General features: G+C 44.7%; 1 protein-coding gene across 1 annotated transcript in view; it reads right to left on the reverse strand.

Annotated features, from left to right (window-relative positions):
* Positions 1–446: 446 nt before the first annotated feature.
* Positions 447–12,280, reverse strand: part of USF3 (upstream transcription factor family member 3) — a 28,492-nt gene continuing 16,658 nt past the window's right edge. The window contains exons 4-7 of the mRNA XM_058800235.1: positions 12,160–12,188; positions 9,794–9,876; positions 8,663–8,759; positions 447–7,580 (exon numbers count right to left, since the gene is read on the reverse strand). Of these exons, the coding sequence (XP_058656218.1) occupies positions 1,117–7,580; positions 8,663–8,759; positions 9,794–9,876; positions 12,160–12,188 (6,673 nt within the window). The 3' untranslated portion in view covers positions 447–1,116. The remainder of the gene's footprint in view (positions 7,581–8,662; positions 8,760–9,793; positions 9,877–12,159; positions 12,189–12,280) is intronic.

Below are 12,280 nucleotides of genomic sequence, written 5' to 3' on the forward strand. Positions count from 1 at the left end.
CATCCATGTTCCTCTTTCAGCCACAATCACACAGGTTTAGATAAAAGGTGCATTCAAGTGCAGAGTACTGATATTAACTCAGGCTCAATCCTATCAGCAATATCAAGTAAAAACCGTGCCCCCAGGAATCTCCACTCATTTTGTGGGATGTGACAGGCTCAGTCCTCCTTCCATGTGATGCCTGCTACAACAAAGGGCTGTCACTCACAGAAAGTAGAAAGCTGGTGTTAGAGCATGGGCCAAAGAAAAGTAGAGAGGGAAAAAAAAAAAAAGACATTGAGATGGTGCTAAACAAGGTACAAAACCCACCCTGAGGTAACTTGCAGCAGTCAACAATGAAATGGCAACACACAAGGCTGCTGACTCTGCTGACTGCACCAGGAACTGTGAGCTACAATGAAACAGGGACTGAGTTCAGCAGTAACTGAAGCCACTGCTGAAACAGATCCAAACAAGATTCTTAGAAAGTCATGGGTTAAAGAAATCTAAATTTTCTAAAACAGTATTTTTAATTGCTGACCATGGGAGCACACAGTAATTTTCACCAGGTAAAGTCAGCCTTAGGTTAAATGTAGGTGACAAGCTTGAGACAGACAAAAGCTGCACAACAAATGCCTCTTCCAATTAGCACTGGGTTAACACAGACTTGACTTGTGTTGAAACTCCTGAAGATATTGTACAAAGGAAAAAGAGAAACCCATTCCTAGCTCCTCTGCAGTTTCAGGTAAACACATCAGTAACAAACTGACACCTGTAGCACTTGTTTCCTATCTCCATACGGATGCTCTCACTCCATGTATTACTGAGGGTGGCCCTTACCTTGGGACAACCAGACATCAAACCTGATTGTTGGAAAATCAACAACCAGCATTTGCACAGCTCTCAATGCTGCATCCTTACCGTTTCCTAGTAAGTAAGCATTGCTATAGGCACTGGTGCTTTAGAGTCAGTAAGGTGGGTGGAAACACAGCGGAATATGGAAAGTACCAGAGACATACATTGAGGCAAATAAACAGTGATGCTATGAATGGTCTCTCCAGGGGTGATGCTAAGATCTGCTTCCTTCTTCTTAAATATATAAACAACAAATCAGACCAGAAGTCAGTCTGCCAGTTTTCATACAGCTGAGCTGCAGTCATGACCTAAAATATGGCTTATATTGTGGGCAGGGCGGTTTGAGGGCTGCTTGGAAGAATCTGAAGCAGATGTGTTTGCAATGGAAAGCAAAGGTGACATCGCTGAGCCATCTGGAGGAAGAGCTGTGGCTATTTCTGGAAACAAAGAAGTCAAGTTAAAATTGGATAAGTGCGATGTGTTGGTCATGTGCATTGGTGGCATATCTGGAAGCAAAGGAAAACTTGGCTGAGCAAAACCAACAGGCCTGGGAGGAGACAAAATGGATCCAAATCGATTGTTTAAACCTCCACTGCTCGGCTTCTCCGTGCTTGGGTTGGGAAACATTTGATTGGGAAAGTAAGGGATGGAAATGTCATTGGAGAGGGTGGGATGGGCAGGAGAGTAGGGTGGATAGAAGGAGGGCAGTGTGTTCTGAGGATCAACTGGGATTAGAGCTGGTGTCCGAGTGGCACTAGGCTGGGTGACCGGTGGGATGAAAGAAGCGTTAGCGTTTATTGGTGGATTCATGCCACCCTCTGGAATAAAAGGGAATCCAAAATTCTGGGAGAGCGTATGTTGGTCAGGGGCCGCATTATCGTTGGACACTTGAGGGCCATCAGACATAAATCGGACAATGCTTCCCCTTTTTTCTATGGTGGACTGTTGGCGCCCGAGGATCATGCTGCCACTGGTGGACAGAGGAAGATGGGGAAGACTGGGGTCAAAGACATTTCCATGTCTCTGATTTCCGGATCGATTTCTTTCAGGCTGACGTATTTTAGAGCCCCCATTGTCTTGCAGAGGATGCCTGGAGCGCTGAGTGACCGAAGAATTTGGCTGACGAACAGAAGGCTGCCCTTGCTCGCCATTTCCATGAGAAACTGCAGGGTGAGGGTGAGCTGGCCTCACAACTCCATGCATATTGCTGGACACGGGTGTATTCATGTGGTTCTTAGTTCCATGACTGTCCGTCATCCTCATGGGGTTGGACTTCTGCACAGAGATGTTTGGGCTGGTATTGCGGCCCTGAATGTCCCCTGAGGAAGAAGAACTCGAAAAGGGAATAGTCAATGAACTGTTCCTTGTGTTAATTGCCCCAATGGACATGTCACAGCTTTCTCTGCTCTGGCCATCACCATCCCTTCGGATGTGGACGCTCTCCCGTGCTGGGGGACAGTTGTACTCGATTGTGGAGGAGGCACCGCACTGCGTGTTCCTTTGATGTTCTGGGATTGATCTTTGGCTTCCACTGACTTGATCTCCAAGGTGAGGGGCGAGCAAACTCTGCATGAAACTTTGGTGGCACGTGTTTTCATTTTCCCTCGATGGCAGGGTATTCCCTGTTGGAATACCCTGCACTGGGGGGTAGGGCAGTCTCTTCTGCCTCTCTATGGATGGCGCAGCATTCTGACCAATTCGGAACGCTTGTGACTGCATGCCCCGAAGGGAGGACACAGAATTGCCAATTTCACTGTTTCTTGAAGCCTGTACGTCAAAATTGCCCGTTGGTTGTTGATTGGGCGCAGAGGGCTTAAATGTCTGGCAGTCAGAAAGACGCTGCACATCCGAGCCAACAGTGTGATCGACTGACAAGCGGCCCTGCATATTGTGAATCGCCAACCCTTTGCTTCTAGAAACATCAAGATAGCTTCTCATTTCAAGCTGGTCAGAAACCCTAGGGCCTTGAAGAGATATTCCTATTCTCTGCTCGGAATTAGAAGGCGTCTTCCCAATGAGAGCCTCAGCGGAGTAGCTGGAAACTCTGTTTCTTTCCTGCCTGTGAGGGGTGCATGTCATATCTGATGGTCTGGAAACGATACTGGCCTGGGACACCATCTGCTGCTCTAAGCCCCTCGAGGTCATAAGTCTTTGCATCTGATTGTGCCCTGACACGTGTTCTGAAGTGGAACCTTGTTGTCTGCTGCCAACATCCTGTTGCTGTTGATGCATAATATCCTGATTGATATGGCTCTGAGGGTGGTTGTGGTGGTTTCTGCTTGTTGCAGGATTTTCACAGTTCTTTTCAGGCTGGGATGCTCCAAAGTGCTGCTGCATCTGCTGCTGCATTTGTTGGTGGTGAGGATGGGCCTGACCACCCTTCTGCCGTGTTTGATCACTTCCATGGTGTTTTTGCTGTAGAGAAAGCTGTGTGGCTTGTGTTCCCTGGATGAGATTCCGTTTCTTTTGCATCTGCACCTCCTGCTGTATTGTCCGCTGCTGGTGGACGCCGTGGGGCTGAGAGTGGACTGAATTTTCCCCATGAGTGACGTGGTGCTGCAGCTGGTACAAGTGGTGCCTCTCTCTTAACTGCCCAGCCTGCTGCTGCTTCAAGTAGGGGTGATTGCTGTGAAGGTGAGAGATGCCTTGGGCAGGGACATGTTGGATGGGCTGCAAGTGCTGCCCTGCCTGGCCTGGCTGCTCTGAGAGCGGTGGCTGAGAACTGCACTGAACTTCAGTTTGTCTCAAAGCCGGCGTTACGAAATTGCTGTTGGGTGGGAATAACCTATTGAGGCCATCAGTATGTACTTGATTGCTCACTGGTGCCACTGAGTTGGATGAATTAGGAGGAATCTGAGTAACCAGCATCTGTGTTTGATCAGCAATACCCTCTGGGGTGCGGTTCATCAGCGCCATCCCCTCCAGCCTTATGGGTGCTGTCTGGCACTGCTTCTGCCTCTTGGCTGTAGAGAGCAGCAGGTCATCCTGAACGGCCCTCTTGGCAGAGTCTTTGCGACCTTCATGGGTTTGCTGCTTTAAGTGGGATTCCTGCAGCTGGGGAGCCTGCATGCTGCTTGCCCTGATAGCATTCAGTTGTTCCTGAGCATATTCACTCATCAGAGCAGGTCCTGGAGACGGATTGATGTATGTGCTAGATGGAAGGGAGAGGCTCATGGTTGCAGGGATGCTTGCAGGCTCTGAAGACTGGGATAAACCCGAGCAACTCACCAGGGGATGGACAATGCGGCTCTGGTGTATCAGATTATTCACGCTTAGACTGGTTATGCTGGGTGTCTGGGAAGTGGAAATCTGCAAAGGAGTGTTTGATGTTTCCACACTTCCTACAGAGCAGCTTGGCTTCTCAACCTGCCTATCAACATTTGTCTGTACTGTATCATGAGCACTGAATTTGTTCGGTGCCGCTTCTAGCGGCCCTGCGTTGTTTTCTTTCACTGACTGAGGTTTAAAAGGCTGTTGCTCTCTCTCCAAAGGTGCAACCTCATTCTTAGAGATGACATCCCTCGTGTTAACCTGTATTCCCCCTCCACCTTTCTCAAGGCTTTCCTGGTCAAAAATAGCTCTCGCTGCAAGAGCTACAATGTCGGTCTGTTCTGAAAATGTGCAGCTGTTACAGGTACTGGTAGAGGTGCTGCTGGTGACATCTTCTCTGGTGGTATCTGGCAACATAGATGCAACTGAGAAGCCCCGACTGCTGCCAGAGCTGGTTGACATGGGGGAGTCTGCCTGCCTGCTAGTAATAAGGGAAGCACTGACTACTTCCTGATCAGAGATGCAGGAGTGAGGCTGGGAGAGAGTGTCACTTTCTGTGTTCATCAGCAAGAGTTCCTGCTTCTCAGGCAAATCAGCATTTGATTCTGCTGATTTAGAGCTTTCCATAGGAAAATTAGAATGCTCCCCCTGAACAGTAAATGAAGAGGTTTTTTCCACAGCTGTTCTTTCTTTTGTGAGATCAGACAGCATTTTGCTTAGACCCTGTCCTTCTAACAAATCCGCATCTTGCATTACCACTGAGGAATCCTGCGCAACGTTGCAGGACTCCGAAATCATTCCTGCCTTGGAAGTATGACCTGCTGTGCTGCTCTGTGCTGCTGAAGTCCCATTTGCAACCTGCAAGTGTGTAACCTGTGCTTCTTTACCAGAGGGTGTTAAGGTGCTGGGGGGTGTGCAGGGTTTGGGGGACTCTGATGGGACAGAGGCAGGTGGTGGGTGGCTCTGAGATCCCTGCGCCTGCTGGCGAGGAGCAGCATCTTTGGCCGGCGGGGGAGCGAGCAGCAGCTGCTCTGACACTACAGACTCCAGTGGTGAGGAAGCAGGCACCTCTGCTGAGCTCAGCTCTGGGGCACAGGGGGTTTTCACTGCCTGCTCAGAGCTTGCAGCCTCTTTGGAAGGAGAGTCAGAGATGCTGATGTTGCTCGCTGCAGCCGCGCCGCCCGCCTGCGCTGTGGTTACAGCCTGTGACGCTGCTGGGGCGCTTTCTGGCGGCCCTTTGCCACTTGAGGGCTTTGCCACCGCTTCCACAGGAGCACAGTCCACCTTCCCTGCATCTTTGCAAGGAGCTGCTGGGCAAGACACTTTATTATTGACTGTTAGGTGTTTCTTTGTGCTTGGCTTTTTGTTTGTCCTTTTTGATTTTGCACTGGATGGCAAGCCAGCAGCCGCTTTTTGTGGGGAAGTGTTTATGGAATTAGATACACTGGTTAATACTGAAACCTCTGCAGGCACTGAAGATGCCACAGAAGTTGGCAATGACACACAGTTGACTGTGGCAATCTGGTTATTGACAGTTGCGGGATTGGCGGGGTGGCTGAGAGACAAGTGCAAGCAGCTCTGCCCAGCCATTTGCGATATGCTTTGATTGAGGTTAGCTAAAGCACCAAATGTGTTGAGGGCAACATTGGTATTTGGATCTTCGCTGGTGGTGGGCTGAATAATTTGCATAGGGGCTTGGTTTGAAGCTCCAGATGAAGACATCACAGGCTGCAATGCAAAAAGCTGCCCATTTAATGAGATAGTCTGAGGGTGCTGTTGGTTGGACATTGTCACTGAGAATGTCTGCGTAGAGCTAGAAGATGGCAAAGAGGATGGCCTTGGTAGTATATGGACAAGGTGTTTCCCTCCAAAAGTCTGTGGAAGAGAGGCATTTTGCATGGTGCCACTGGAGTTGGCGACTGCAGTTGGCCCATTCACGGGAACTCTTACAGAAGCAGAAGGCTGAGCTGAGAGGAGGGGAAGAGGATTCTGATTTGCAGCTTGTATAATTACAATTTGCTGACTAACATTTTGGCTGGGAACTTCCGCTCTCACAATGGGTGGGCACGGAGCAGGGTTTGGAGGCTGGAGAATGATGACATTCTGGTTAGCTGGTGCTCCTGTCACAGCTGAGGCGACTGGCTGAGCCATCTGAATCACCTGCATAGCTGAGTTTAATGGAAGGATGTTTCCTGCAGCCTGAGCTTTAACCTGTGGCTGGCTGATTAAAGGCTGTATAGGTACAGGTGGGCAGGAGGGCAAGGTAACTACAATCTGTTCAGCTGCCTGGCCATCCCCAGGCAGAGAAGCATGCAAACTGATGCTTGTAGTCAAAGGCCTGCTGTGGGCAGAAGACACAGTGCCAGCAGCATTGACTGGCTCGTTGAGGAGGGCAGTCATGATCCCGGATGGCGTCTGGCTCAGCGGCTGAACCGTGTTTCCTGCCAGCTGCAAGGTCGTCCACGTGGTCTGTGTGTTCCCAGCTGAAGGCATCCGGGTAAGGCTACTCATGTTTTTCAAGTCTGAAGTGCCAACACCTGAAGAGCCTGAGAAAGACCAGCAGTTCTCCAGGGGACTGGCAGCCAGAGTGCTTATTGCTGTCACAGCCTTAACTCCTTCTGCTGCAGATGTCGCCGGCGTGCCAGCACTGCTGACCACGTCCGTACTTTTGGGGACATTTGCAGAAGAGCAGCTCTCTGCAGGTCTCACAGGTGGCACACGAGCTGTGTCCGTGGTTGAAGCGGTGCAGCTCTCCTGGAGGTCACTCCTGGAATTGTGTGTGTTTGAGCAAGCTGCATTCACCTGCTGACCTTGGGAGGCTTCCACGGAGGCACTGGAAGGAAGGCTGGTTCCTTGTGGGAGCGTTTTCTTTGTTGATTTAGTGCCCTCCTCATCACTTTTACTTTTGGGGGGATTTTGCTCATTCTGTGGTGCGTTATTTGAAGAACACTGTAGTTCCTGCTCTGCTGCAGGCTGAGGTGTGCCCTGTGAGCTGGCAGGAGCAGCGCTGGGCACACCTCGCTCATTCTCCGGGGTGGAGAGCTCAAGAACATTCCCTGCTGGAGCTGTCTGGGCAGACGCCAGTGGAGCAACTGTAGGTTGTGACCATGGTTTATTTTCTGTGGGATAAATACCAGCAATTGTCACAGGAGTCACTAGGTTGCAAGTTCTCTGAACTGGCACAACGTTGGCTGTTTGCTTTTGTAAATTATGACCGACATTAAACGTTATTCCCTGCACAGATGCTCCCTGGTTATTTCCATTGGGCTGAGTCCCATTTGAATAAACAATGATGTTCTTTTGAACCTGATCACTGGGAATAACAACTGAGACCTTGGCATTTTTGAGGTTTCCTTTCCAGTGGATTGTAGGGTCATCATATAAGCAAATATCATTTGCTTTCAGTAGCTCGATGTATCTCCCGTTTTCCTTTTGCAGTTCATCCAACTGTTTCCGGAGTTTTTTTATCTCTTCAGCTACAAAACAGTGAGAGCACTCCATTACATCAGCACCAGAGCAAATAATGAAATAATGTTACCACATGATTTAGAGAGTAAACACTGTGTGGTATTGCAATAATTTGTAGAAATAAATTGAATAAATTGTTAATAACGTATGCTCTTTGCAAATGGTTGGCACAACCTAAGTGCTCTTATCCTGCTAAGTCTCTCTGCTGAATGGGAAAGTGAATGAATTTCACAGACTATTCCATTACCAATAGCAGGATATATTCAATTACTTAGGAAAAAACATTAGGACTAACCCAGATGAAACTAAATGCTAATCAAAATTGTTTAATTCCTGAAGGAAAGACAAGCACATTAATATATTTCTTTTCCCTGTTCTTTTGCAAACACCAAAACTCTTTTAATTGATAAGCTTACAGCTTTCCAGAAGAATTAAGTTTAATTACATCTAAAAATTACAGACAAAATGAAATACAGAGCACTCGTGTAAAGCCACAAAAGCTGGCAATGCACTTGGGAGATAGCTCACTAAACTGGGAAAATCACAATAAAGCAGAAATAAAAATCACAAATCACAACATTAGCCCTGAGATTATTTCTGTCACACCTCCATCACTGTACTTTTATACATCTATTCAAGTAAATTTTATATGATGCGTTAGATTTCTATAAAATAAGCTGTTATAACTCTTACAGACTTTCAAATTAAAAAAAAAAGCTTCATGAATGAAGAAAACTTCATCTTTTCAATGAACAAAAATCTAACTGAAGTTTGTCAGAAATCATTCTGGTCACTATAGTAGAATAAACTGGTGCAGAATTTACCAGATGATGGCACACCACCTTATAAGCTCCGTAATTACATCACAATGGAATTGCTTCATTATCTGATAGCTATGAGCCAGAACACTCACTTGGGCATTCTGTCAGCTTTTTGTTTCAAGATATTCTAAGCAGCTGTATTTTTCCTGCATGTGCATAATTTCTTGGGATTCCCATGTGTGGTTCCAGGCTTTGCTGTCAGTCAGTACAGAGACACAGCAGAAGTGAGGGACAGAAATTCTAGAGCCCCCAGCAGCACCTGTACTTACCCTGCTCATTGTTCCCTCCATTTAACAGAAGTTCATCATTCTGTCTTTTCATTTCTGTTATGTACTTAAAGGCCTGATCCAGGATCATGTTCTTGCTCTGTAAAAGAAAACACACATATAAAATTAGGAGAAATGTCTAGAACTTGTAAATCAATTAGTGATGAGGCTGCACTTACTCCAAGAGGTTTTTACTTTAAAAATATGCTCCGAATATCACTGGGTAGAGCTGGTTTTCTACTGGTTTGGGTTGGGTTTTTTAGATGTTGTTTTTTGGTTTGGTTGCTTTTGTAAGATGAAACTACAGGCTTTTGTGAGTGATGCTGACCCTAAAATGCCTTGAGATTTTACAGATCAACATTTTCAGTGCTGGAGCTGACACCTTCTGATGCCCAGAGGAAGATACTAAGGCCACAGATCCTGAACAGGCAGCATCCTTTCTCACTGATCAGCCCAAAATTCATGTTCACTAATAAACACACACATCACATGAGATTTCCAGGATACTGCCTTGTAAATATTTTATTAGAAAAGCAAGAAACATGGAACAACTATCCAGGGAGATATATGCATAATTTTGAAAATAGTATACAAGGGAATATGGGAAGGGAAAATGACCCATCCACAATCATCTTTTTATTAAGCTATGCTTATTCTGTCTGCAAAACCTTTGTTCACTTCTTAATTTCTTCTACTGTTCAGTAAGAACAATCTCTGCTAGGGATTCCTCTATCTTGAAGAAGATGCTTCTGTGCATCAGCCTAGAAGCATTTGTCTTGCTTCATCTTTTGCAAGGAGAGTGTCTTAAATCACCATTATTATAATTTCAGTTTCTGAATTGCTTTCAAGCCATTATATGAAGGATGACAAAAATAAGCAGTCATATGCAACACTTTCAGATAAAATGCTCAAAATCCGTGTAACTACATTCATGTGACCCTGCACTTCCAAGTAGGACTTCTATTACAAGTAGTTTTTAAAATACTAATAACTAGTAATACTTTTGAGTATATTAATTCAGACAGTTTGCCTTCTTGCTAATACAAATACTAAAATAGGTATTTAGACTTTACAGACAGAGAAACATTTGGACATTTGACAGGAAACTTGTATGCACCTTGGATGGACACTCACCTGTTTAAGTGCTGGGGAGCAGGGAATGAGCTCTCCAATTCTGTTTATCCCAGCATTAATCTTCTTTTTTCGATGTCTCTCCACTAAGCAAAAACAATATGTACTGTCTCATCTGGTTGGGCAAGGCAGCACAACTAGGATAATGTAAGGGCTCAGAAATACATTATTTCATTATACATTGGAACCTGTGTAACATTTTTCCTCAAGCGAGGAAAAATGTTCTTCTAAATTAAACCTCAAAGTTATAAAATTAATACTAGAATCAAAGAGCCATAACTTAAATAGCCTTTAAAAGGTGGGGATATTTTGGACCCCTTCATGAAAAAGTAACGTTCCTACAACTCAAAATTCAGGTTTTGAAACTGCCTTCTAACAGTTTTATGACACTCTCTTCATAAGTTAGATTAAATTTGAAATTGATTAAATTTACGCATACAGAAAGTAAATGAACAAAGATTATGGAAAAAATCAGTTTCAGATTTGGGAAGCAAACCAATGCCTCTTAAATTCTAATGTCAAATTTAGCACCAAAAGAGAAATTTTAAATTTATATTAACAGAGTAGCCAGCCAACACTGAACATAGCTGAAGCTCCAGGTATATGGACTATCAGATACTCTTTTCTATGTCCAAAAGTTTAACTGTTCCATAAGGTCTAACTGGCTGGGAGAATGAAAATACTGAATGGAGAATAGTTCCAGTGAACTACCTATTTTGGAGCAGGTCAGAAAATGTCAGAAAATGTTTCATTTATAATCTTCTAGGATACCATTTACCTCTTCAACAGGTCTGAATATTGGCAGAAAGGGTCTACGCTCTAAGTCTAGGAGTGGTTTTTACAGACAGTATCTCTGTTTTCCATCCACCACAGTCAGCCTCTTTTAAATACAGTTAACTCTCATGTAGCTATTGTTTTTACTGAAATATTTTCATGTTCTATGCAAACTTAAAACTATTAGATGTCTTTTTTTAAAAAAAAAAGGAAAAAGTTCTCTCGTGGCTTTGTCAGGACTCAAACCATTGTGTTGTTCATGATGCTGAATGAACCTTTTGGTTTGTGCAGTTGTTCTGCTTTTGGTGGCACACAGAAACAAACTGTGACCTTCAGGTGAGTGTATTTCATTTGGCTCAGTTACAAAAGACTCATTAATTTAATTTAAATAGTCTCATTTCAGTAGCCTGTCACTTCAATTTACCTTTCTCAATTTTTTTTTGTATTTCAGGAGAGACTGCTGGCATTGACAGAAATAGGCCTAAATACACTAAACACAGCAAGACAAAGTTTCTTATGCAAGAAATTTACCATATAAATTAGAGGACCTCTCTCAAAATTAAAACACAGGACACTTGGGATTTAATCTTTATCTAGCTTACTAATACATACAGATATCACAGTGTTTGTGAAGTGCTACTCTTTTGTTTTGGTAATATTTGCAACACTCTCCTCAGCTTTTCCATATATTAATGGCTAAGAAAGTATAGGTTTGGAAGGAGCTGGACCCCATATACTGCAGAGTTCAGCCCAGGTGATAAAGATTTTGGAAAGCTATCAACAAGTGAAACAGGAACTGGGAATTCCAATGAGGCCAACCATTTTAGAAGTAAACCTGATAAGACTGTTTCCTGATTCTTCTTAATTCTTAAGAAACTGGCCACACCCTGAGCACACTCAGCAAGCACAGCCCTGCACACGTTTCACATGGAAACTGCTCAGTGCTTTTTCCAGCTGAGTTTGTGAAGATCACATGATACTGCTGTTCAGAAAAAAACCCTGCAATCAATTTCTTTGGATAACCAGCCCAAAGCCTGCCAGACTCCTCCCCAGTTTCATCTTTCTGTTCCTACTTGTAGAAGATGCCACTGGCACTAGAACTGACTGGGTGCTGCCCAAGGGATGTGACTCCTGCAACATCCAGCCAACATTTGCACAGAATTTCTGGGGTGTTAACATCCAAATGGGTGCCTTAGGAATAGGTTAGAGGAATACTTCCAATCCAGGGAGCCTAAAGCTCTCAGGTAGGACACCTGTCTCTGTTATGACAGAGGTGGATATTGGTTGCATGTGAATGCCTGTGCAGTTTTTTTCCTTTGGAATTGAACACAGCTGAAATTGTTAACTTCTTAATTTACTAGCTTTGGAAAGGCAGGTGCTCCTTCATACTTTAACTTTGTACTGTGGAAACCAGCAAACCAGAAACAATCTGCAAAGTTAGTTTATGCAAGGACACAGAAAGGTGTTTGGTAGGGTGAGGCTTTTTCAGTGTACTAAACTCCTGTGTGGGAGCCTTCTCCATGTAAACTATGTTTTACTGCTCCAAAGCATCTGTGCTTATTTCCAGACCGAACAGCAGAGCATGATGTTCCCACCTGCATTATGTGTCTCCCGGTTTTTCTTTCTGTGAAACATAAAGGGAAAAGATTCATGTGAAACTCAAGGTTAAAGATGTGCATACAAACAAATATTTCTTATATTATTTCTATTACAGCT

Source organism: Ammospiza caudacuta, chromosome 2 (assembly GCF_027887145.1).
Source record: "Ammospiza caudacuta isolate bAmmCau1 chromosome 2, bAmmCau1.pri, whole genome shotgun sequence".
Lineage (NCBI taxonomy): Eukaryota > Metazoa > Chordata > Aves > Passeriformes > Passerellidae > Ammospiza > Ammospiza caudacuta.